Genomic DNA, 25,846 nt, shown 5'->3' with positions numbered 1-25,846 from the left:
CATCCCTAGATAATGTTTGGAAAGTAGAAGTTGCTTGAATACACAAATCTTTCTTCAGCACTGTAGCTTAAAACCATGGTACTGTGTAACTTGAGCTATTACTTCAGACATTTTATCCTGGTTCATTTTTGCAGCATCTTTTGCAGATTCCAACCCCATCCAGACCATCCAAGATCTGAGGATTACTGACAGTAGCGTAAATAGCTTGAAGCTGTCTTGGAGGAGGCTTCCTGGGGTAACTCACTATAAGATAACCTGGGTGCCATTCAATGGTAAGCAACCTGGTCTCTTAGGTGCGGTATGAGGACAGAGCACAAGGAACCTCAGAAAATAGGAGCTTAGCTCAGCTCATTCCTTTTCCTGCAGATGATTGGGGTAGATGGGGACTATATTGTCTACAGGGGCAGGTTGAAGTCTTGTAACTGAGCCAGGTTTTAGTCTCTAACAAAGATATCTGTTGGATGTAGGCATAGTGGGGATTCGGGAAGCCAGACAAGCAGTTCCCTTCCAGCAGCACGTGATGCCTTTGTGACCAAATGTCTCACCTGCCCGTGCCTCAGTTTCCCCATATGCAAAATGAGCTCATAAGTCTCCTCCCTGGCCTGGTCCCATAAGATCTGTGTCAGGAAGCTGCTGTAACAATGATTGTTCATAGCAATTACTTTGCCATTTCTATGTACACTGTGGGGTTTTTTTTGAATGTCTCCTCTTAGGTGGCTTGGAAACCTCCCAGCTTGTTGCAGCAGAGACAGTCTCCTTCACGATCCCCAAACTGAAGGAGAGCACCACCTACACCATCTGCATGTCTGCAATGATTGGGGGACGGGAGGGAAGCCCCACCCTCCTCACAGCCAAAACCTGTGAGTACAGGACCGGTGGATGGGGACAAGATCATCACATTAGTGCTGGGGGCTGTCTATTCCCAGGGCTGTGACGGGAGGTGAGGATGGAAAAAGTGCAATACTGGCTGATAGACATCTTAGTACTTCTCGGTCCCACCAGCCACCATGTGAGAAAACATGCATTGGTCCTTTCTTCCTATTACTGAGAAACATAGGGACTTTGCCCATCTTCCCCTGCCAGTAATCACCATGAGATGCTATTTTTGTGACGCATTATCTTGGAATTACCTCTTTACTTACGATATCTTCACCATTTCCAATAGATAAAGGCAAACATCACTTGTGACTCTGTGGCATCATGTGACTTGACTGATGCTGCAGTATAGGCAGATTTGGAGATCAAGTGGTGGAGAAGATCAGGGATGTGGAGCCAATGCTGTGGGCTCAGGGAGCATTAGCATCTGGTACAAGTGTGCAGGCAAAAACTTTATTGTCCATCTCAATAGCTCAGGTTTCACAATCAGTTTAGAGACACATTCAGCAGTCCAGATTGAAGATCTGCCAACAGTTATTTGCAAAAACACCATCAATTCCTACCAGCTGAGGATCTGATCTGACTCAGCTTTCTGGAAAACCCTTAAAGTGCTGCAGGGACTCCTTCACCAGAAACGCGGTATTTAAGGAGGCAGAAGGTCTCCAAAGCTGGCTGCAGGCTAAGGTGTGTTTCCTAGCACACACGTCTTTGCACCCTGGGGTAGATATCATCTGAGAGATTCACCAGCAGCTGGAGGTCTGGACAAGTGTAGCAGAGATGTGTTTCATGCTCATCATTTCTATCTGGACCTTTTGGCTTTGATTTCAGTGAGGTCAAGATTTGAACCTCCCAAAGGGTGAATCAGCTTCCTTTCAACTCAGTCAAGCTTTGGTGGTAGCTTCTACCCATCCTAAGCTTTCTTTTTCTTTCCCAACAGTGGATTTACCCAAAGTGACTGAGTTCACAGTGCAGGAGGCTGCAGAGACCAGCGTTTTGCTGACTTGGGCAGCTGTTCCTGGAGTATCCACGTACCTATTAACATGGCGCTTGGCCTCAGGTAATGTTTTTCTGGTGGGGGGAGGAAGGATGGCTTGTAATTTGGTTCCCACCTGTGTGAGCTGCTTCGTCACCCAAGGGGATCTGAGGATGGACCATGGATGCATCTGGCTTGCCCTGAGGTCTGTTGGGTTCAGTACCTGGTCTTAGAGCCAGCTGATGCTGCAGGAGATGCAAGTGGCAATAGTCAAGGGGGAAATTCCTTTCCCCCACCAGCCTTAAGTAGCTGCTGTTTCCTTCAAGTGTCATGACTTATGTCTCCAAGTGCTGCCCATTTTGATCTGGGGGAAATGATGCTGTCACTGTTGGCACCAACACCGTTCCTTCTTTTCAACCCATCTGGACCCTGTTTAGCAAAAGAGCAGAGGTTTGACCCTGGAGACTTCCATACGTCATATCCCCTCATCTCAGCTTCTTCATTTGGGCGAAAGGGGGCGGGGGGGGGGGGGGAATGGAAGTTGGCCCACTGGGGAGGCTCACAAGATATTTCGCCATTGCAAAATCCTTGGGGGAAGAAAAAGGAGACATGAAAATTGCTTAGGAAAAACCCCGCTGGTTGGCATTGTCAGTGCTTCTTCCTCTAGAGTCACTACCTGTCCATCAGGGATAGTTGCAGTGAACCAAAAAAAGGTTGGTTTTTGTCATCCATACAACCTTAATTCTTATCTGTTTAAAAGCTTTGCTATATAATGAAGAGCTTTTAAAACTTTCTTAATCATTGCTCACAATTTCTAGTGTACATTTCTGTTTCCAATTGATTTGGCCTTACAGGATTTGCCCTTTTAAAGCACAGCTATATTTTTTTTTTTCCTGGAGTGGGCTTAAACCTCTTCGAATACAGCAAGTTTCTTGTCATTGTTGCTTCAGCCACTAACTTTTTGCTAGGGATCAGTTCATCTTCACAAGTCAATAAAGAAAATGAATCTGACACAATTCCCCTGTGCTCCCTGCAGTGCTTTTTGAGTTACCAGGTCGTCAGCTTTAATTTTTTTTAATTCCAAGGACATTTTGGTATTGGCAGCTTAAGACTTGCAACATATGTCACTCAGGATGAAGTCTCCTGTGGTAGCATCATTTTTTTGCTCAACATATTATGGATAAGTGATTAGGGAACCGAACATTCAGTTCTCTAGGGTGATTTAAGTGATCTAATGCAACTGTTCCCCTCCTGTGCCATGCTGTTAAAATATCGATCCGTAAGTATTCAAAAATCATTGGTTTCAGAGTTGTCAGGGGCTCAGAAATGGATAATACCATGTCTGACAGTCCCCCCGTGCCCTCACTCGATCGATTCTTCTGAAATAGGTTTATAACTATTGATTTAACATTCCAATCAGATGAATCTTGCCACCACATTTCAATAATACCAACGAGATCAAATTTATGCTCATAAGTGAGTAATTCCAATTTCTCTTGTTTAATTATCCAGGCTGCCAGCATTACTGTATAAAGGCAATTAAGAATTTTGTTCTTTTTTTTTGTCTCTTGGTGCCTTGATTAATTTTCTTCTCCACAACTTGATTTTTTTCTAATGAGTACTCACTCATTATCCATTTCCCTTGCCCCTCTTTTAAGCTCATTTAATGCCCTCCTCCCTGCTGGCTGACTCTAGCCAGCCTGCCCTATAAAAGATTGGGTCTCCTTCTCCGCAGCTTGAGGTCATTCCAGCTGTAGACCTCCTCTGTCCAGTGTGTTACACAAAACCAAACCCATGTCAACGGGGCTCCGTCCAGAGCCTTCCTCCCCCATGCAACAGGATGGACCTTGGAGAAGTTCAGCTGGACGTTGCCCTCCTCTGTCTTCTTTCTGTCTTCTCCTGACTGTTCTTGGAGTACCAAAGTCATGATTTTCTTATCCACATAATCAATAGAAGTTCATTTAATCTTGCATTTGCGCCTTGAGCCTCACAGCCTTGTCCCTTGCAAAACATCAGCTTCATTCTTCACAGAAAATTGTCCCCAGCAGAGACCATCTTCCTTCTCCAAAGGTTGCACACTTCTTCCTGCATGTGCTTGCCAGGGCATCCCTCTCTGGGTATGATCCAGGTATCTCCTGGTAGCTGAACTTGCTTGTTTGGGGGTCTAGGCAAGCAGAGTGGGTGGTGGACTGCCGTAGATCTGTGCTTCAGCAGAGCTGTCAGCTTGTGTTTCATACAGCAAATCTCTTCGGACAAGGTAGCATGGCATCTAAACCAGTTATTATTATTTTTACTTGCCTACCCAAAAGGAGAGGATAGAAGAGTTTGAGTCAAACTGCAAGAGGGTGTGTTGGTTTTTTTTAAAGGAGCAAAACCTCCTTTCCAAAATTTTTTGGGGGTAACTGAGAACATTGGATGAAAATGAAACAGATTATATATACCAATTTAATTTCTTTTGGTAGAAACAAAACTTTTTCATTTGGTTGGTTTTGGTTTTAAAGGGAAAATGCTATTTCAGAATGAAAAGCTGCAAGTTGCACTTTGAACGGTGTCAAAATTCATCAGTCAGTTTTTCCAAAGACAGACACTTATAAAATGTCAAAACATTATTCTGACATTTTCATAGATTTTTTCCTATCATTATTTTAAATCAAAACTATCTATTGTATGTGACCAAATTTCTCAAGTAAGTTTGATTCTACTTTTCAGCAAACTTTCCATTTATTAACAAAAAAGAATTCTGTTTCTGTACATGCTAACTGCTGCAAACGGACACCACCTGGACCCTCTCTGAACACTTGTACAAATTCCCATTTTCTTTTCCTGTTTGTGTACTTAAGATCTCCCTTGTCAGACACAACCAACCTTATTCCTTCTGTTTTAGGGCCTGACCATTGCAGTTTACAAACATGTCTTACCAAGAGCCTCTGTTCCAAAGCCCACACTCATCCCCAAGCTCCTGTTTGCCAGAGGTGGTGTCATTAGAAGATGGGATGCTACAGAAATGGGAGTTGAGTTTCTCTGGCTCCCAGTCAATGCACGTTTCTTCCTTTTTCACAGCTTCTGATCTTTCCCAGGAACTGTTATCAGCAGCTTCTAGATCGTATCGAGTGACGGGACTGAGTGCCAAAGAAGTGTATTTGTTTTCTATACGACCAGTCTTTGGAGATACGGAGGGACCAGAGACAACACTCCTTGGGCAAACAGGTATGAAGGCTCGAGACTTGTGTTGCACTTTTACCTAGGTAACTGCTATTGAGGCTAACTTCTTGGCTTCTCTAACCTTGTGACGCTTTGCTAGATAGTGGCATCATAACCAAAAGAGTTTTAAGAAACACCTTTTCTGTTTGCCTCTTACAGTGGGACCTCACAGAGAGTCACCTACACCAATCGCTCCCGTGACTTCTACAAAATTGGATACAATGAGATCCCCATCCATGTCACCTAGCAATGTGGGCACCACTCCTCTTCCACTGGCCACGACCACAATGCTACCACCAACTCCACAGACCCTACTGTCGACCACTGTAGTGTCTACACTGCTGACAACTCACCCTGGGCCAAGTGAGTGTGTATGCATGTGTGATCTGATGATGATGTAGATCAAAACCACCAGGGACCATGGTCTTCTCTGATCTGAGGAGCCAAAACTAGTCTTCATTCACTGAGTAGTGACAGTGGCCAATGTCAAGGAAGGGTAAGACACAAACCCCATAAAATTCAGTGGAGCTCTAAGCACTACCCTGTGGGGTGAAGGTGCTGCCTGCTCACTCACCAGCACTCGGCATCGCAAGAAGTATTTGTGCTTGGGTTTGTTTTGTTGCCCTAAACATAAAGAAACATGCTTCTGCTTTAGGACCCACCAGCTTACTGAGATCCTCTCTTCCCTCTGCAGTCTGTGGCAAGTTCAAAGCAGACATTGGGTTCCTGGTGGACGAGTCCTCAAGTATTGGCCAGAGCAATTTCAATAAAGTGAAGGATTTCGTCTTCCGGATCATTTCCTATTTCCCTAAGATTGGGCCTGAAGGGACACAGGCAAGATTTTGTTATTCTGCTTCCTGAAGGTGTTTTCCTTCCAGGTGTTCGCCTTTTGCTCAGCCCTGTGATGACAGCAGTCTGCTCACTCACATGTGGTGGCTCAGAAAGGCTAAGTGCTTTGCCTAAAAACACATGTATCTAACAAAAACATGAATAAAAAATCTCCTAAATCTCAGCTTACTTATTTGGATATATTTCCATTTCTTGGTTATTTTTCCATGACCAAGTCATCAGAAATAAAGAAAATCTTAGACCTGCTGAAATGCTGTCTAGGTTATGGAGCTCAGGGATATGTCAACTATGGGTCCCCTTATAGGACCCCATTTCTGCCGACATCCAGACTGCTAATGGTTAGAGACCCAGGTGGGGGGCCAGGTGGGAGACAGAGCACATGCCAGTAGCTGCAACCTCTAGATAAGCAGAAGACCAAATCCCCAGGCCATGCTGTGAAGCACCTCAAGGGCAAATGAAGCCTTCAGCATTAAATGGCAACTCAGCAAAGCCAATGGGAAGGCTCAGTAGATAATTTATTTCAGGTCATTTGTGTTTAATTAATGTGATATCTGAACTAGCCCTTTGAAAGGGAGACCTACATAGCTTATCTTCAGTTGATCAGGAGTGGGGAACTTCTTGCACTCTTGGCTTGCAGGTAGTCTTGAAGGTTTATGTACGTGATGAAGTTTCCCTGGGTTAACAAATAATTCTGGGGACACAAAGATATTTTGATTTAGGTGGCTATAATATGAATTGAGTAGCTGGCTTCCTTTTGCGGTCAGCAGAGATCAAGGGTTTAATGCAGGAGGAATGGGTGCTGACATGGGAGGTGCTGCAGCCGGAGATGCTCCCACCCAGCCATGAGCTGCCCAAAGAGCTCAGGTCTCCCATTAGTCTTGTGCTGTGTCCACCAGCCTCTGCAGAAATCTCTGATGCCCAAGAGAATCTGAAATAGTACCACACCCACCCATAAGCATATGGATTGTGCCCTATGTGCTGCCAACCTGAGAGCCATTCTTGTGCCTGTTTTTAGCCTGCAAGAAACACAACCTCTTTCCACTCCTGTTGCACTGCAACTAGTTGTATTATCTAACTCAAGGTGGTTTATGGAGTGATGGCACTTTTGCTGTCTTCCTGAGCTCTCCGCATTTTTTTAACCCCTTTTTCTTTGGCAGGTTGCTGTTGCACAGTACAGCGAGGAGCCCAGGGCGGCCTTCCACTTCAACCAGCACCGGGACCGCAACGGTGCCCTGAAAGCCATCAAGGGGCTGCACTATGCTGGAGGCAACACAAAAACAGGTGTGTACAGGTGAGCTGCATACACGGGGTGGGCCTTCTGGACCAAGACAGAGGCTGGAGACCAGGGATGGCATTTGTCTGAGGTTTTTGAACCAATTTACCTGGTTAGAAAGTTAAGTCCCAAAGTTCTTCAAAATTTGAGAATGGAGGATTGAATTTAGTTTGATTTCCAGGGATAGTCTTTCCAACTAGCCTGATGTCCTTTATCCATGTCCTAGTTTTACTGCTGGGTTTCTCTTCATTATTTTATAACTTTCCCTGTACACGAGGGAGGTTTTTATACCTGGCTTGGAGACAAAGCCCATAAACATTAGGTAAGGATAGTTGATGCTGAAGCATCCTTATTGCCCACTGTATGCACATTTTAATCAGCAAATTCCAACAGTTATTACCTTGTTACCCTAACAACAAAACAATGTGCCCCGTCCTATTTTCATGGTGTGTCATCACGTAAATGTCCTTTGTTGACCTCTCTTGTGCAAATAACACAGCTCTTCATCAGCAAAGCATCTCCAAAATTCACACACTTTTGTCTTAGGTAGTTAAATGCTCAGAGACAGACAGGACTTTCCACCTACTCGTTCCCAGCAGGACAATAGGGTATACTTGATTCCCTGAAGGTACACAAGCAATATTAAATTGAAGGTAATTTTAACTTTACCTTTCTTTAATGGCCCAATTAATGTCTTCCAGTCAGTCAACATAAAGGGGAGCCTTGAGGCACCCATGTTTGTTAATTGAAGGCTTATATAGCTCATCCTGGATCAGTGGTATTGGTCAGGAACACAGAAAAATACAAGAATTTCGATGGGACTGGTTAGGAAAAGTAGGCATGAAACTGGTCAGACTGCAAATTCCTAGGTAACCTTGCCTCTGATCCTTCTTTTTACGGAGCTTGTGTCAGCAGACGCATTTTACCCATCATAGGAATCTTTCCATACTGTTTGGGGGCTTCTTAACCATTTCAGTTTCATTGAGAGTTCTTTGTGAAACTTTCCTGGTCTTTCTAAAGAAATTTGAAAATGGGAATTCTGTGGGGACTTTCCTAAAATGCAAAGAAAATGCTTCAGATCTCCTAAATGTATTATTTTTTCCTTTCCAAAACTATTTGCTAAACTCAGTCTAAACCATTTCAGCCAATCTGATTTACTGCTGTCTCCCTCAAACAATGTTGTCCCATGCTAGGGGCTACTATCCATTTATGGGGCCACACTGAATGCCCTTTTTTTCTCCATCAGTGGAAGGGGACACACAGTTCCCACCTGCAGACCTAACAGGCAGATTTAGACTATCCTTCTCCATGTTTGCCCAGGTCGTGGTATAGCCTACATGCTAAAGGAGTTATTTCAGTCCTCCAGAGGGATGAGACCAGATTTCCCTCATGTGCTGGTGCTTGTGACAGATGGGCGATCCCAGGATGATGTGTTGCCACCAGCCAGAGTAGCCCATGCTTTGGGTAAGAGTTGCCCTGTTGTGTTTCCCAAAGGCCTTGGTTCTCCAAGAATCTCCAGGGGTTTGAGGGTAGTACGTTATGTGATGTGTGCACTTTGAGTGCATTGTTGGCTTTCTTCGCTCGTTATCCTTTCTTCTTTCTGTTCCTAGCTTGAGTATCTTGGTTTGCTATAACTCACACATGCTGCTTCAGGTGAGTTCTCGCGTGGCCACTGGAGTACCTAATCCCAACAGAGGTTATTAACAGGAAGATTGTGATGAGGGGTTTGGAAACTCTGATCTCAAACATTTTTGCTTCCGTTGAGTGAGCGATGTGTTTCAGGGATCCGCATCATTGCTGTGGGTGTCTCAGGAGCTGACCCCGTTGAGCTCAACACCATCTTGCTGCAGCAGAACCTCCAGAATGTTTTCTACGTCAGCACATTTGATGACTTCCCCCAGATCCTCCAAGAGCTGATAGAAGTCATTTGTTCTGACCCGCAGCCTTCAGGAGCCCAGCTGCCATCTGGGGAGGTGAGCTGCTTCACAGCCCTTTGAATATAAGCCAACTTGCTTGGCGCAGGTCATGCACAAGGGCAATCTTCTTCCCTGAGCAAAGTTTCAAAGCAAAGTCAGAACAGATTTGGGACGCTTGGTGCGATCCTGCCCTCACTTACTGTCCAACCCTAGAGATAAGGAACAAAATCTTTGAAATCAAGGGAGTGGAATTGGGGAAGCTGGAATACAGCTGCAAAAGTTTTGTTGCCTAAGGCTACTGCAGGGGCAGAGCACTTGAATGTATTATAAATTCATTGTCCTTTTCTAACTCTGGTTGATGGGTCATTGGTATGGATGTGAGCTCATCTGCAGAGTATCTCCAACAGTGATATTTTATGGCCTTTCCAATGAAAAGGTTGGTGATATAAGAGTGCAGTGACCCCCTGAGACCTGTTGAAGGTTGGTGTTTGATGTCTGGTTCCAAAACCTGCAGGATCACTAATCTAAGCCAAACTCCATGCTGTAGGTTGCCAGACATGAAGCCAACAAGCAATCGCCATTTGGTGACACAGAGAGCAAGCCACGCATCCCTGATCCATCATCAGCTGAACCACATATCCAAAAAAAAGAGGAGGCTTGTGGTCCCTGGTGTTTAAAGGTGAGAATTAGTTCACTGGTGTCTGTTCAGGGGATTCAAAGAAACATACTGATCACTGCTCTGATCAGGTCACTTCTCATACATATGTGGTGTGCAGTGACGTTATATCAGTGTCAAGACCTTTAACTTTGGAAACCATGTCTGTGTTTGGGGAGGTCATCCTAGAAGCTGCAATTTCAACATGGAAAATGCAGCAGCCTCCTGTGCTCCTTCCCAGCAAACCAATGAAATGCAGGTCTTCCATAGTTCCTGCTTCATATCTGCCAGCCCCATGCAGATGTCCCAGATGTTCTGTGGCATCTCAGATAGCTCTAGACTCCATGTGAGCCACTGAACAGACCGCCAAGCTACCACTGCTCCTTACTTCAGAAAAAAAATGTTGAGAGGCAAATTTACCCCCTCCTTCTACAAAGCAGAAAGCCAGAGGACATGAAGAACAGTAGGACAGCCCCAGAGCCCATGTGCTGGACTAGTGAGTTTACTGATGTGGCTGTAGCCAGCAAGTCTGAACAGTCTGTGTTAGCCTCACTGGAGAAAATGAGTCTCCATAGTAGTTGGTGGAGCTAGTCAGTGTGGTCAGCAAAGTCTGGTCATGCTTCGGTTCATAGGTAGGTGTCCACACTGGCAGAATAGCTCAGATGGTGATGTTCATGCTATGGCAGTCTAAAATTAGGTGACATGAATGTTGTCCATGCGTGGTTGAATTAGGGTCTTTATTTCATCTCTGCCAAACTCCTTTCCATAGCCAAAAAGAAGAACCTGATCTGTAGGTAGAACATGGGCCAAGACTTCATGAGGCATCAATATGCTCCCTGACTGCATTTTGTCCTCACACAACCCTGTGTTCTCCATCCTGTTCTCCCAATTTCAAGACACAAGCTGGAGACACAATAAATAATGCATGACTTCCAAGGGACTTTGAACAGTGTGAGGATATGAACAGGTCCCCTGGATGGTCAACCTTGCTTCTTTCTTCTGTTGCATAAGCCAAGGGGTGTGCTAGTCTGGATTTCATGGTCATTCTGGTTTATTTGCCATCCTTTGCCAGACCGTAATTTCATTATCATTTGTTCTGTTTTCCTTTTAAGAGCTTCAGGGGCTCACCAGCTCATGGAGGCTATGACCCATACAGCTTTACTATAAAGGGAGAGAAAGGAGAGAGGGTGAGTCCACCAGCATGAACCATCCACTTGGTTAATTAATATGCAACTAAATGGTTAGAACGAAGGAAGAGATCTAGCAGAGAATCATCTTCAGATCTTTTATGTTGGTGTTTTGATATATCCTGCTCCATGCTGGCTTTGAAAAATCAGGCAAAAAACTGATGCACGTTTGTGTGTGCTGGCAACTGGGGATTCCCTCAAGCCGTACAGAAGGCTAGTGCTGCATGAAGTTGTTTGGGTTTGCAGGTCTGGGGCCAAAATCTGCATGCTCTTACTTTCCATATGTTTAGGGTCTACCTGGGAAGGATGGCATTCCTGGGCTGCCGGGCAGACCAGGGCGGACAGGTCCTCCCGGTCCCCCTGGACTCATGGTAAGTATTTGTTTTAACAAACCTTATCAAAGTGCCATTTCAGAGAAAAGTGAGCATCGCTCTCAAATATCTCTCTCTCTCCTGTTTTGCAGGGTCTCCCTGGCATCCAAGGTGACATTGTAAGTATTTTGAATGCAGCAAAGATCATCAATACAGGGGGACCCTAAGGCTTTGTTTTTCAAGCCTTTCAAAGGCCAGTTGTGCTGAGCAGGACGGAAGAACCAAGTGACCCATTTTGCCTTTATGAGGGGCAGTTGCTATCACCGAATAGCTCCGAATAGGTTTCCTTCTGTTCAGAGATCTGGCAAATAATGCTCATGTGCAACATGGGCACATTTCTAGCCAAGTAACCCTCAGTGAACCATAGCTGTCCAGAAAAAGGCCAAGGATGATGAACTCTGCTTCCAGTTGTGTATATCAGTCCTACTGCATAATCACCAGAAGCATCATTTGCTCACAGACTTCCCATACACAATTTTTTCAAGCAACGGTTCACAGCATTGCTTGGAAAACATGCATCTAGCTAGACCAGCCAAACGTCACGTGCCCTTGTTTTCACTGTACTAATTGCTCCATGCTGTTGGCATCATTGGTGATGGCACAGTTTTGCACATTAGATCAGCAGTCACGAGTGTCCGGCCTCTGCTTTTACCAGGGCTCTATTAGTAGACAACTGCGTTTGACCAGCTAAATCACTCTTGATTCTAAGGGATAAATTGACAAGGAGCTGGTACCAAGGTGCCCAGGTCATTTGGGATGCTCTAGGATGTCCAAGGCAACCATGCAGGGTTGATAAAATATGGGACTTGATGGACACTTCTGAAGTGAGAGCTGGAGGCCAGGCAGGTATCAGAGAGCATCACAAATGGCACAAGACACCAGTGCATGTGTACTTGAACTGAGCCGCTGACCTCCACTGGCTGCAGTGGGGTGTAAATAGCCAGCTCTTATGCAGAAACAACATTTCAGTGGCACCATCTTGAACTTAACTACATCTTTTGGACTTGATTCAGTTTCTTAAAAAGTCCTCTCATGTGATTTGAGATGCCCTGTTATTCCACCCATCCTTCAGATGATGCTCCAGAAGGACACAGGTCTCCCATAAATCCTGCATCCTGTCTGGCAGCCCTACACCTTGGGTACCTGAGGATATCTCAGACATCCCAGGACACCCATGTTTGGGCATCTGGATCAAACTGCCGGTGTCTGTGATGGGGTAGCACCTCTAACAAGGGTTGTCACGTTTGTGAGCCATGGTTTGCATGGATCACAGGGGTCCGACACAAACCACTGCAGCCACTGAATGCCCCTTCTGACTCGTTTGCCTTCTCCTGGTGGGTTAAATGAGCAGCAACCTCTCATTCCTCACAGCTTCCCATGAGTGTTTGAATGTACTACACTGTCACATCAGGTGACATGCACCCATCACTAGAGAGGGACGTATAGCATACCCACAGGTGACACATAAATATTTCTCATAAATGTGGGGACCAAAATCCACTTATAGGAACCTGTTTTCATGACCACTTTAAAAGTGAATGAAATTTTATTAGAGACGGGTCTGTAACTTGAACATTCCACAGTGATGGTCCTGCGGTTGCTTTGCTGTTTAACACTGCAGGATTTCTTTTTAATTCCAGGGATCTCCTGGCTATCCTGGACCAGTGGGGCCAAAAGGAGACAGAGTGAGTTTCATTCCTGGATTTCATTGGGCAGAAGCTATTGTATTGCTCTGATCTCTAATTTCTAAGCATCTGTACAGTGACCTTTGATGAATATGAACTTCTGAGCTCTGTATACCTAGTCCTACACTGATAGTCTTCAGCTTGGGCAGTTGTCCTTCAGCTTTGGTAGGAGGAATCTAATGTCTTTATGGAGAAAAGTGTTCAGTCATCATCACAGGCCCTCGGCACATTTGCAGGAGGTATTGCTTGGTTGGATCATTCTGCCTTTCTGAGTTTCCACTACGAACAAGCCTGTTTGCATGCATTTAGGATACAAAAAGGTAAGGCTTCAAGATCAGTTGTGGTCAGATCCCAGGAGCAGTTGTCCTGTCCTTCCCCCAAACCCCAATGCACGTTCCTCCTCCCTCCTTGCATACACCTGAGCTGTCTCTATGGCTACGGGTCAGGGAGTGGATCCTGCTGAAACCCAATCTCCTTTTTTTCCCTGGGATTAATTTTCTGCCATGCCAGTAAGCAGAGCTTATGTCATGGCCACGTGGTTTCTGGTACCTCTGCAAAAGATTTGGTGCAAACAGGTGGTTTGGGTTTGCTGCGTAGGGACAGTCTGTTTGGTTTTAAAGCTGCTTAGACTGATCATGAAATTGTTCCTAAATTATGAAATTGATTGCACCTGGACCTCCCAACACAGCTAAGCACGTGTTTCCTCCCCTTGTGTGCAGGGCGAACCAGGCTATGTCCTGGGAGGAGTGGAAGTGATTCCCGGCCAGAATGGGCAGCCTGGCCCCACTGTGAGTATCATCCCACAGGTGTGGTGGACCCTTCAGCTTCTCAAGAGCTGGAAGAGAAGCAAAGGGAGCTAGGTGAGAGCCCATGTCCCTCCCTTTCCTGGTTTTCATTGTTGCAGGGACAGAAGGGGCAGCCGGGGGTTCCTGGAGTAGCAGGACCACCAGGTTTACCAGGTTTACCAGGGCCACAGGGACCACCAGGCATCTCCATCAAGGTGAGCGTGATTATTTGAAGCATGGCTCTGTGATACTGTACCACAGAGAGAGGAGACCCAGCATAGTCCAGGGTCCCTGGATACTCTGTTCATTCAAGGGCCCTGGGAACACACATTTCTTTTCTCCATCATAGGATTTTTCCCATCGAGGCATAATAGGAGGAACTCTGCAAAATGTTCCTGTCATCAGGGCCCTGCTGTTCAACACAGTGGGAAGTGATGATGGAGCTTGAAAAACTTATGGTCAGCCTTGTCTGACATGGAACCAGATTCAGTGGCCACTAAGACTTTTCATAGAATCATAGAATGGTTTGGGTGGGAAGGGACCTCAAAGATCATCCAGTTCCAACCCCCTGCCATGGGCAGGGACACCCTCCACTAGATCAGGTTGCCCAAAGCCCCATCCAACCTGGCCTTCAACACTTCCAGAGAGCCAGGGGCAGCCACAGCTTCTCTGGGCAACCTGTGCGAGGGCCTCAGCACCCTCACAGGGAAGAAGTTCTTCCTAACATCTAATCTAAATCGACCCTCTTTTAGTTTAAACCCATTACCCCTTGTCCTGTCATTACACTCCCTGATAAACAGTCCATCCCCATCTTTTCTGTAGCCCCTTCAGGTACTGGAAGGGGCTCTAAGGTGTCCCCGGAGCCTTCTCTTCTCCAGGCTGAACAACCCCAACTCTCTCAGCCTGTCTCCATAGCAGAGGTGCTCCAGCCCTGCGATCATCTCCGTGGCCTCCTCTGGACTCGCTCCAACAGCTCCATGTCTGTCTTGTCCTGGGGACCCCCGAGCTGGACGCAGCACTGCAGGGGGGTCTCACCAGAGCAGAGTAGAGGGACAGAATCCCCTCCCTCAACCTGCTGGTCACACTGCTTTTGATGCAGCCCAGGACACAGTTGACTTTCTTGGCTGCCAGCGCACATTGCTGGCTCACGTTGAGCTTTTCATCAATCAACACCCCCAAGTCCTTCTCCTCAGGGCTGCTCTCCATCCATTCCCCACCCAGCCTGTAGTTGTGCTTTTCCAGTCCTAGGAGGGTTGTTGGGTGGCTGGAGTGAAATACCCAGGATCATTTGTGTTGTGCACAGCCAAAACCAGACTGAAGGTTGTCAGCAAATGTCTCCTTGCACTGGGGGTGGGTCAGAAAGTCTCAGCAGACACCAAGAGACCTAAACTCCCCTCCTCTACCCTAAGGGGAGGTTGTAATCAGATTTTACAGGCTGAGGTGTCTGGAGCATGCAAGATAGCAGAAACCTCTACTAAAGCTCTGTTTTCCCTTGGGGGGGTGGGAGTTTTGGTCTCTGGGCTTTACAGCCTGCAGGAGCTTTTTGCTGGGACTAAGTTTAGAGAGGACCCCTTCTCTAAATTACCACCCCATGGTAATGCTCCTTTTCCTTCATGTTTCAGGGTGAACCAGGAGATTCAGGTATCAGGGTAAGTACCTGAGATTGTCTTTCACTTTTGCATGTGATGAGAAGGCTTTTTTTTTTTTTTTTTAATTATTTCTAAGCTGCCCAATAGGCTCTGGTTTCCATACTTACCAGATGTCCATCAAGACCCAAAAGGGCTTCTGGGACACACAGTAAGACTGTCCTGTGCTTCATGCAGGGCCCTCGTGGGAGGAATGGCCTCAAGGGTGACCGAGGAGGCATGGGAGAGCCGGTGAGTGGTCCATCAATGGCCAGTTGCTAAGGAAGAGCTGCTGACCACAGTGGGAAGGGACAGCTGGCCTCAAGATGCCCACTGCCATGTGGGGTGGGTATAGAGGGACAATATTTACTGCCAGCTCTCATCAGCTGCCACTTTGGGATGCTTCATCTGCTCATGAGGCCTGGCAGGTTAAGCAGGGCAAATTAAGCATTTCTCACTTTGTCAGCTTCATCCTGTTGACCTGTCACTCAGGAACTGCCAAAAGGGAAATGTTAGAAACCCAGCAAAGACACAGGATAACAGTCATTCGTTCTGCCAAAAGCAAGGGCCTGCTCTTCCTCATGGCATGGAGCAAAGATGTGAGAAGTGCATCCATCATGGTGCTTACCATGATGATAAACCCTCTGGCATAGTCAATCATGTTGGCAGATGATAACAAATGTCACCCGATGAAGGCTACTCCAAAGCGACAGTGATTCACCTTTGAGGCCCTGCTGTCTCCTTCACCCATGGAGCAGCTGAGTGCGACCCTTCTCCTTCCCACATCCCACCTCCCTGGTCTGAGGAGGACAGAGAAGAACTGGGGCCGGTCCAGAGGAGGGCAAGAAAGTGAATCCAAAGCATGCGACAGCAAATGGATTGAGCTGGCAGCAGATTCAAAACAAAGAAAAGGAGGTGGTTCTTCACAGAAGTCCCACAAGGATGTTTGGGGTGTAGGAAGTCTGAGTTCAAGGGGAGATAAGAGAAATAAACAAGTCCATGGAAGACTACCAGCAATAAAAGAAACCATGATTTATTTGGGAAGTCCCTGCATTACAAGTGGCTCAAACCTGAAAGATTACTGAGGGACTATATGCATGTCCTGTTCTTGCATCCTTCCCAAGGTGCCTATTACTGTCCATCATCATGTATGGGTCCTACTGCAGAGCTATATCCCACAGACCAGCCATTTCCATATGTTAGTCCATTTCTACATGAGCAGCGTTACTATGGTCACCCTCTTACAGCAACACAGCCATGAAGAGCCACTGCAGGAGACAGCCACTGCCAGATCGACATGGGTACCCAGGCTCTATCTTACCATGTAACAAGCAAAAACATCTTTATTTTCCTTTCCTGAGAAAAGCCAATGATCCATAGCTTATTTGTGAGGGGAAACGAAGTTTGGGAATACATAGACATCTCTATATATAACATCTTAGTTGTAAAGGAAATAACTGTTAAGATAGGCACATCAGGATATATATTTCTCTGCTTGTGTTTCTGCAGACTTAGAAATAAACCTTTTCTTTAGTATGATTGGTAACAAACAGTTTGGAATAAAAAGATTTGATGATGTATCTTCCTTTTCAGGGGAAACCTGGCTTGCCAGGCCCTGTAGGGCTAGATGGTGTTCCTGGACTGCCTGGACCAAGGGGAGAAAAGGTCATTACTCAGATGTTTGCAGGATCCATCAGCCCAAGGGGGAGCTGAGAATAGCTAAGACAAAGTAATAGCAGGGAAGACATGTGAGGAAGCACATTAGGATCTTCCACCATTCCCCTTCACCCCCTGCTTGGATGGGTTTGAGTTTGTGCATGGTACAATAGATGTTCCATCTCCATCCAAATCCTTTTTCCTCTCAGTCACTGATTCACAGGCTGGTAGGGGCTGGAAGGGACCTCTGGAGATCATCTAGTCCAACTCCCCCGCTAGAGCAGGATCACCTCGAGCAGGTTGCACAGGATGGCGTCCAGGCAGGTTTGGAATCTCTCCAGAGAAGGAGACTCCACAACCTGTCTGGGCAGCCTGTCCCAGGGCTCGGTCACCCTCAGAGGGAAGAAGTTTTTCCTCATGTTGAGATGGAACCTCCTGTGTTCTAGTTTGTGCCCGTTGCCCCTTGTCCTGTCACTGAGCACCACTGAGAAGAGTCTGGCCCCTTCCTCTTGACAACCACCCTTTAGATATTGATAAGCATTGATCAGATCCCCTCTCAGTCTTCTCTTCTCCAGGCTAACCAGCCCCAGCTCTCTCAGCCTTTCCTCATAAGAGAGTTGCTCAAGTCCCTTAATCATCTTTTTTTTTTTTTTAATCATCGTCAGTCCTCTTCTTTCCACCCTGTGGAAGATCTCACTGCTGTCAGGAGCAGTGTTTCCTCCCAAACATGGCCCAAGCCCTGCATGCTCCCTGTCCCCTGGATAGGGCTGCTTCATTGAATTCTGCACCCTGCTTCAAATGGTCACTGAAAACACCTACAGACCCTTGGTTTTAATTCTCTCCTCCAAGTCATCGAAGGTTACTGGCTAGACATATGTCTTAGCCAAATGTTTACAGAGCAGGTTTCTTCCCTCCTGCTTTGTGGAGTGGCTAAGTGCAGTCAGAGCTCTGAAGCAGATGTAGGGGTAGGACACAGCATGCTCTACAACTTTGGGGACCAGCTTTCCTGAGTGCAGCGCTGTGCTTACCTTGCAGGGGGTGGAGGGAACTGGCATTCCTGGCACTGCCGGCTTGAAGGGGGAAGAATGAGAGCAGGTGGGATGGCAATTTTTCAGTGAGATTTGCAGCTGAAGTCCCCTTGGAGGGTTTAGTGTCTCCAGAGTCTCCTCCAATACCTCTTATCTAGGTTTTCCTCTGAGGGCGCATCCTGTAATTACAAATGGAAAGGGTGAGAGAAGGGAAGACAGTGGGTTTTACAGTCTGACCTTTCACTGTTTCTTCTGTTTTTTCAGGGGGTGATGGGACCTCCAGGAGCACCAGGACCAAAGGTGGGTACTAAAATGCTGAACCTGAGTCCCTGTACCTGGTACTCAGGTGCCAAGGAAAACATCTAGCTCTAACCATCATCAGAGGCTGTGAGAATGTCGACACCTTACTCAAAAGCAATGAAAGGGAATAATTTTATACATCAGGAGTCACTGGCCTGTGGAAGTCATTGCTGCAGGGTGCTGCAGAGACCTGGAAAGGTAGCAAGATGTGATATTTTAATAAAATAATAAATGGCATTTTTGTGGCCAGTGAAACTCTGCAGAACTGTAGCAGTTCACGTTAAGTGTGTTTTGGGAGGAAGATGTAACGAGCAGATTGTTTCACATCCACATTTTGGACAGCTTCGTCTGAACCATCCAGGCCCAGATTCATTCCCATGTTTCAGTGGAGAAAGTCCAGCCCTGTGAGAGGTGATATAGTCCATCCTAAAGTTTGAGTTTTCTTCTGGAAGTGCCCATCTTCTTCCAGCTGTTGGAGGAAAAGGAAAATTTGACTTGACTAATTTTCTCACCTTGCTTAAGGGTCTGGGTTTGGTGGGGAGGAATGATTTTGGCATTCTGGTGCTTCCAGAGGAAAGAGACTGGCCAAATATAGCTCCAGTCCAAATCTGGCAACTCTGCCGTGAACCCAGGGAAGATGACGCATGGCAAGGACTGGTCAGGAAGGGACTCACGGCAGGCAGGAAGATTTTCTTGCAGACTGCCGCCCATCTCCCAGCTCTCAGTACTCATGGAGATGTGGGAGTTCAACTCCAGGGCTTCTCTGTGTGCCAAAATACCTGGAAAGCTGCGGGTGCAGGAGGAATCAGCTGATCTTGGCATGTACAGGGACGATTGCTGTAAGAGGAAGGAGACTTTCTCTTAAGCTAGGAGAAACACCTGTCAATTCAGGTTTAAGTGGATGTTTGCCTCTTCCTGAAGCACCTGGCTTGAGCTATCTTTGAAGTTTGACACCAGAGAAAGACTCAGGAAGTCTGAATTTTCCCCGGTACGGGGAGTGCCAGGCGTGGATTTAGGTGGTACGTAAGGCAACTCAACAAGGTCTCAGGTTGCTATGGCTCTTGGAGGAGCCAACATTGGGCTGTGTGGCTGTCTGCATGCCCCCTTCTCCAGGTAACTCAGGACATATTCTTTGAGTTACTGCTGATGGCCAAATGGATCTCTATCACCAAATTATTTCATGTCTGTTAAGCTCAAAAAATGTCCATGTTGACCCCAAAATAAATTATTTTCATACTTCCAAGAGAGGTGGAAAATGAAGGAAAAAATAATATCCAAAGAAATGTTTCATTCAGCCTGAAACAAAGTGGTTTGCTTCCCTTTGCAGTGGTGCTTTTTTATTTCATAAAATACAAGACGTTCTTAAATCTGTGAAGTCTTTGCAAGTGCTAACAGCCAGTTTGCTGCTCATGTTTTGCTTTTTGCAAGAGCCCAGTCCTGATCCACACAAATACGGGTCTGTGGCTGGGTGTTTCATGGACTGCCCATGCAAAGTAATGGGGAGAAAGAGCAAAATTTGGCAGGGTGCTCACTGGTGACATAACTGTTGACATTGCTCATGAGCTCTTTCCGAGTTGACAGCAGAAGGTGCAGGAGACAATCACAGCTGCTCATTTTCATGTAGGGTGAACCAGCACCACCTGGGGAAGAAAACCTGATTGAGCCAAGGGTGTGCTTCCAAATTAATCAAATCAGAACAAAATCTTAAAAAATATGATTAAAAAAACCATATGTAAATATAGAACCCACAGTAATTGGGCCCTGGAACAACATCTCACCTTGCTCCTCTTGGTTATGCTCAGCCTCTGAGCTAAGCCTGGACCTACCCCGCAACCCCAGACCTGCACATTATCTGTGATGTGAACTCTCAACTTTTCCAAGAGATTGTCTCATCTTCAGCTCTCAAGCTCCTTGGGAAGAAACTGATCAAGCTCAGGATAGTCCATATATATGTACAGTAATATATGCATATTACACTATATAGTAGATGATTATGATATAACTACATAGTAATTATTATAATATGCATGCAATTTAATATTAGGCTTTATATATAATGTATATATAGTAATATGATTATACAAGATATCTTAATATACATACTATACAGGTAATTAACATGCAATATACAATATATAAATGCATGGACTATATACAGCATATAGCTTTATACTATAACATGTGCTATATACTATATATGACATATGTAAAAAACATCTTTTCTCTTTTCTTTTCTCTTTTCTCTTTTCTTTTCTTTTCTTTTCTTTTCTTTTCTTTTCTTTTCTTTTCTTTTCTTTTCTTTTCTTTTCTTTTCTTTTCTTTTCTTTTCTTTTCTTTTCTTTTCTTTTTTAAATTTGCTTTCCTCCCTGCTTTCACAGTCTCCAGAGGAGAGAACATGCTCAGCATGCTCTTCCACAGCGTGTGAGCCTCTAGGCTCATCCTGCTCTGCCGGTGGAGCCTTGTCTTAACTAAAGCATCTTCTGTTTTCCAGGGTAACAAAGGGCAAGGTGGCGTTAAAGGGGAAAAGGTGAGACTGGCCAGCACTGGAGCACAGACTAGGAAGGGAAGAAGCTCTGGCTCTGTTTTCGGGCTCAGGACAAAGCAGTTGAGGTATCTGGTTGGAGATCCAGAGGGAGGGAATTTGAAGACTCGCCCCTCAAAAGCTTCTCCCAGTCTGGTCAGATATAACTGGGCCACGTAGTTAGAAGGCACATAACCACAAAGTTTCAGGAGCTCACTGCTGCTGAAGGAGGTCTCGTGCATGGGATAGACCTTGCACCAGTGGTAAATCCCCGCAACAGTCTGCAGCTAGCAAACACTGACAAACAAGCCGGGCATAGAATCATAGAATTGTTTAAGTTGGAAAAAACCTTTAAGATCATCAAGTCCAACTGTTAACCCAGCACTGCCAAGTCCATCACAGTCCCTACTGTGTATTTGCAGATTGCTTTTATTGAGCCGTATTTCAGGTTTGCTGCTTTTACAGCTCCCCCAGCTGCACTTGTTCTGCACGTGCATTTGATTATAACCTCAAAGATCAAAAGAGACGGCAGCATTTTTTCCTAAGAATAGCTACATTAGTGAGAAATAGAAATAGGCTGTCAGTCTTCCTCGAGCCAGTGTACCTTGCAGGAGCAAGGCCCTGCAAGCACAGCAGGTATGTGTACCTGCAGCTTCCAGCTCTGAGCAGAGACAAAACACTGACCTGGTCTGGTAGCTCCCACACATCTCATGGCTGCCTCCATACCTTTTCTTGCTTGCAAAGGACCATCTTTGATAGCTTTACCTGGGATGAGAGCTTGCCGCTCTGCACTTGGTCTCCTGGTAGATGGCAACCAGACGTGCTAGAGATAGGCATGGGCATTTCCATCTCTCACCCAAGAGCCTGTACAGCTGTTTAGCAGAGCTGTCTTGTAGTTAGTGAAAAATTGGGTGGAAGAGCTTCCTCCCTCCCTCCCTCTGGCTGGGAGCTTCGCAGTACAGCAGTGACCGAAAGTGCTCAATCTGTTTTCAGTCCATTGGAAATTCTCTTTTGATGACTCCTAGGACATCCAGGGCAGAAGGGAGACCAAGTAAGTCAAACAATAAGAGGACAACATGTTTGACTAGCTCAGGTGAAGGTATCCTGACTTTCCACAGCTTGTTCTGTGTGTGTGGCTCTTGCAAGCGCAGCTGAGTGTGTTTATGGGGGGGGGGCTTACACAGAGATGAAGCCAGCAGGGATGGACTTGAGCTCAGTGTCTCCTCTCTGTTTTGCTCTTGTGCTTCCGAGTTTTGAGCTGTTTTAAGAAATAGATGGGGGAAAGCAATGAGCAGAAATTTTTCATTGCCACAGATTGTTCATTTTATGTCCTCTTGCCTTGCAGGGGAACCCAGGATTTCCAGGTGCTCCAGCTATGGGGGTAACTATGAGTGAATTACACCCCTTCTTGTGCTATAGCTATGCAGCGGTGCCGGTAGACCAAGGGCCAAGAGACATGTGTCCCACTGAACTGCAGGAAGAACTAACAGACCTTTACCCTGACTCTCCAGCCAATTATGTCTTCTGCTCCCTTGCTCCACTTCTTGTATTCCCAGCCCTGCACAGTTGCCCACTGTGTCCTCAAAGGAGCTTCACTGCTGTGCAGGAAACATAAGGATAAAGCCTCCCCAACACTAGAGCTCTTTGCTCCAGGCCTGTCCTCCTGCTCAGGCTCCTCATTCACAATGGGACTGCTCTGGTCCCACATGAAGAGGCACTGGTCTTCATGTCCCTCCAAATGCTAGGGCAGCTTCAAGGAGAAACCTTGGTGGTGGCTACCTCTGCATGCCCCATGGCATTGCTGTAAGGGCTGTGGGGGCAGTTGGAGGTTGCATTAAGGACTGAGACCCCGCTACCAGGATAGATTGATGTGTCCTGGAGGATGCTTGAATGAGCAGGGACATTGCTGTCTGAAGGTTGGTCCTTGGTGTGTGTGTCAGTGAAGGCTACAGCAGCTATCTGCCAATAGCACCTTGCATGTGAGTGATTGTTCAGACCCATACCTGGAGCCAAAACCTACTGAAGTTGGTGGGATTCCTCACAAGCTTCACTGGGTTTGGGATTTGGCTTGTAGCCCTTTCTAGCCATCAATGCAGGTCATTGGTTTCCTATCCCATAACAAGGCTGACACTCTCTTGCTTTGGAAAAGGTAACATGAATAAACCCTCCTTTGAAAGGGAGATCCTTTTTCCCAAATAGGAAAGCATTTCTATGATTTCTTTTTATCCTCAGGTTTTGGGACCTCCAGGCAAGAAAGGTGTCCGGGTAAGTCCATTAATTAGCACAGCTTGAAACTTAGATTAAATCTTCACCTGAAAAAGTGAAGGCTGTACCATGTTTCACCGTCTGAATCATATCTCCCTTGTGATTGACCAGAGAGGAGAGGTTGGAAAAGTAGCAATAGTCTTGCCCTGCTGATATTTCTTTTGCTTTTATTAACATTTTGTACCTGTCATTCTCTTTCCAGCCCTAGTCTGTGGGGAAATTTGGGATTTCCATGTGCTAGTTTTAGAAGGGAGAGACCACTGAAGTGCAGATCCAGCCCACTCACAGAAGTTACTTTCCAGCCAAGGGAGGTATTGACATAAAATCAAAGCACCGCTGAGGCTGGAAGGGACTTCTGGAGGTCTCTAGTCCCACCTCCTGCTCGAAACAGAGCCAGCTTCAAAGCTGGGTCAGGTTGCTCAGGACCCTGTGTGCTGAGCATCTCCACGGATGGAGATTTCCCCATGTCTTTAGACCCTCGCCCCAGCATTTGGTCTCCCCATGACTGGAGGAAATTGAATTTCTGAAACCAAGGAGATCTCTGAGACAGAGCTGTTCCCTGACTATGTTGTCCATGTTGTACCTCTGCTTTATAGCACAGCAGATACAATTCACTTTTGCAGTTGCCTCGGCGTGGAATGTGGCCTGGAATATCTTTTTTTTTTTTTTTTAATTCTTGATAGCTCATTGCCAACCTGCAAAGAAATAAAAGATCTCCCTTATCCATGTGAGGACTAACTCCTTTTGGCTTTTTAATGGCTGACATTCATGAAATACCCCTTCACATCTCCCTCACCCCTCAGAGACAATGAGTTTCATCCTTTTCACTGGGCTTGGATGTTGGAGCCACCTCCCTTCATTGGTCTTATTGTCCAGACTGCTTAACATCAGTTAGCAAAAATGTCTCTCTGCTTTTAGGCTGGATGCATTTAGGTAGTGGCCCAGGACCTGAATTTTATCCTTATACCATTACAAATGCACGCATGGTGCTTTACAGTATAGTATTTGCAAGGCTGGAGAGGGTGTCACTACTGTGATGGGGTTTGTATGGCAGAAGCCCAGGTACCACAGAGAAAGCTTCAGTATAAACCCAAAGATGGATGGAGGGAGGGAGGGATGGATTTGGCAAGGGAATGGTTTTCAGTGTATTAGAAGTGCAAAACGCAGCTTTTCAGAGCCACATGAACGGGGCTTGGCCTCCTGCATGATATTATTAGCTTTGGGGATGTCTTTTGTTCACAGGGAGATATTGGACCAACAGGGGCCCTGGGACCACAAGGAGACAAAGGAATACAAGGAGACAAAGGAGAGAAGGTAATACACTTGCTTTTTTTGGTGCCTCCTTTATGGGTAGAAGAGTTTATTTTGTTTGTGTCCACAAAGGAAGCTCTGAGGCAGATGAGAGCATTCCATCCCGTCATGCTAACAAGGAGCACCCATGTGCGGAAAGCCAAGGGGGGGACTTGTCACATGAAGAAGTCAAAAGCTCCTTGAAAGGAAGTCAGGGAGAGACAGTTACTGATGCTCAGCTCACGTGGCTGCCCATGGTTGATGAAAATGCCTAGGATCTGCTCTGTCCTTTCCTGCTAGCTTCAAGTGTGGAAGTTTATGTCCTGAGCTGGGAAGCTGTTTTGGGAAGACACTGTATCTGCCTCTTGCTTAGCATCAAACACAGCATTGACAGCTAACTCCCAGCAGTTGTAGTGAGAACAGGAAGCAGGTTGACCCTTGAGGGGGGTAGAAAGTGGTGGTGGAGTGAAGACTGCTAACAGTGAGCATGGCATAGGACATGTTCCCAAGAGTGAGATAATAAGTGGAGCAAGGTCACCATGTGAGCATGCCACCACAGCTGGTGCATGGCAGTGGAAGAATTGCAGCCAAGATCTCCAAGACTGGGATGGGGAAACTGAGGCACATCCTAGGTTCCCCAAATAACATTCTAGTGAAAGTTGTCTCTCCGCAGTAACATCTCTCAGAGGTGGCAAGGAGTGTTGTTAGGAGGGGAGAGGGACCATGTGGCAGCCATAAGGACAAACTGGGAGGTAGTACCAGCACAGGGTTTAGCCCTAGCTGTGTCTCTGTCATACACAGAGTTGCAGAGAAGAAAAGCTCCCCAAGCATTACACTGAGACACACATCATCATTGATTTTTGCAGGGAAGTCCAGGTTTCGGCATTCCTGGTCAACCTGGGCTAAAGGGAGACCCAGGCGATCGGGTGAGTGGGGCAATATGCACGATGTGGAAAGGGCAGGACTAAGGAGGCAAATCAGGAGGTTCAGAGATAAAATCTCTGTCGCCTCCATGCATGTGAATTCGCGGTCCTTCACCCCTGAGGAGATTAATACTGGGGTGGTGACAAGGAGCTGGGCTGTCACTCTGTGGTGGGTGATCCCGTGGTGGTCTTGTGTGATGGGGTAGTTAGCGCTGTCTTCCATAGTCAGGTGCAAAGGAGGAGGGCTCCTCCAAAATGCAGAGAGAGTATCACAGAAAGAAAGCACAGACAGTCAATGCTCAGCTGGTAATTCTGCAAACTGCAAAGCCAAGGAAGCTCCATTTCCAATGGTTTTGTGTCCTGAAAGTGAACTTGACCTTTATCTTCCTGATCTTTGTGTCTAAGAAGGTGCGAGCTTCTGGTGGCTCCCACATGAGTTCACTGATGTCTAGTACGGGTTGGGTTAA

At 46.2% G+C, this 25,846-nt stretch overlaps 1 protein-coding gene across 1 annotated transcript in view; it reads left to right on the top strand.

The window, feature by feature from the left end:
• LOC129211670 (collagen alpha-1(VII) chain-like) overlaps positions 1–25,846 on the top strand; it is a 117,236-nt gene that overhangs the window by 32,040 nt on the left and 59,350 nt on the right. Inside the window, exons 17-41 of the mRNA XM_054839122.1 lie at positions 135–272; positions 714–860; positions 1,814–1,933; positions 4,910–5,056; positions 5,210–5,413; positions 5,745–5,884; positions 7,057–7,180; positions 8,493–8,636; positions 8,955–9,145; positions 9,636–9,767; positions 10,856–10,930; positions 11,221–11,301; positions 11,394–11,420; positions 12,942–12,986; positions 13,706–13,774; positions 13,891–13,986; positions 15,394–15,420; positions 15,595–15,648; positions 16,990–17,061; positions 18,345–18,380; positions 20,872–20,907; positions 22,247–22,282; positions 23,134–23,166; positions 24,409–24,480; positions 25,323–25,382. Coding sequence (XP_054695097.1) covers positions 135–272; positions 714–860; positions 1,814–1,933; positions 4,910–5,056; positions 5,210–5,413; positions 5,745–5,884; positions 7,057–7,180; positions 8,493–8,636; positions 8,955–9,145; positions 9,636–9,767; positions 10,856–10,930; positions 11,221–11,301; positions 11,394–11,420; positions 12,942–12,986; positions 13,706–13,774; positions 13,891–13,986; positions 15,394–15,420; positions 15,595–15,648; positions 16,990–17,061; positions 18,345–18,380; positions 20,872–20,907; positions 22,247–22,282; positions 23,134–23,166; positions 24,409–24,480; positions 25,323–25,382 — 2,306 coding nt within the window. The remainder of the gene's footprint in view (positions 1–134; positions 273–713; positions 861–1,813; positions 1,934–4,909; positions 5,057–5,209; positions 5,414–5,744; positions 5,885–7,056; positions 7,181–8,492; positions 8,637–8,954; positions 9,146–9,635; positions 9,768–10,855; positions 10,931–11,220; positions 11,302–11,393; positions 11,421–12,941; positions 12,987–13,705; positions 13,775–13,890; positions 13,987–15,393; positions 15,421–15,594; positions 15,649–16,989; positions 17,062–18,344; positions 18,381–20,871; positions 20,908–22,246; positions 22,283–23,133; positions 23,167–24,408; positions 24,481–25,322; positions 25,383–25,846) is intronic.

The sequence above is a fragment of the Grus americana genome, chromosome 1 (assembly GCF_028858705.1).
Source record: "Grus americana isolate bGruAme1 chromosome 1, bGruAme1.mat, whole genome shotgun sequence".
Taxonomy (NCBI): domain Eukaryota; kingdom Metazoa; phylum Chordata; class Aves; order Gruiformes; family Gruidae; genus Grus; species Grus americana.
This window is presented reverse-complemented; position numbering and strand designations above follow the sequence as displayed.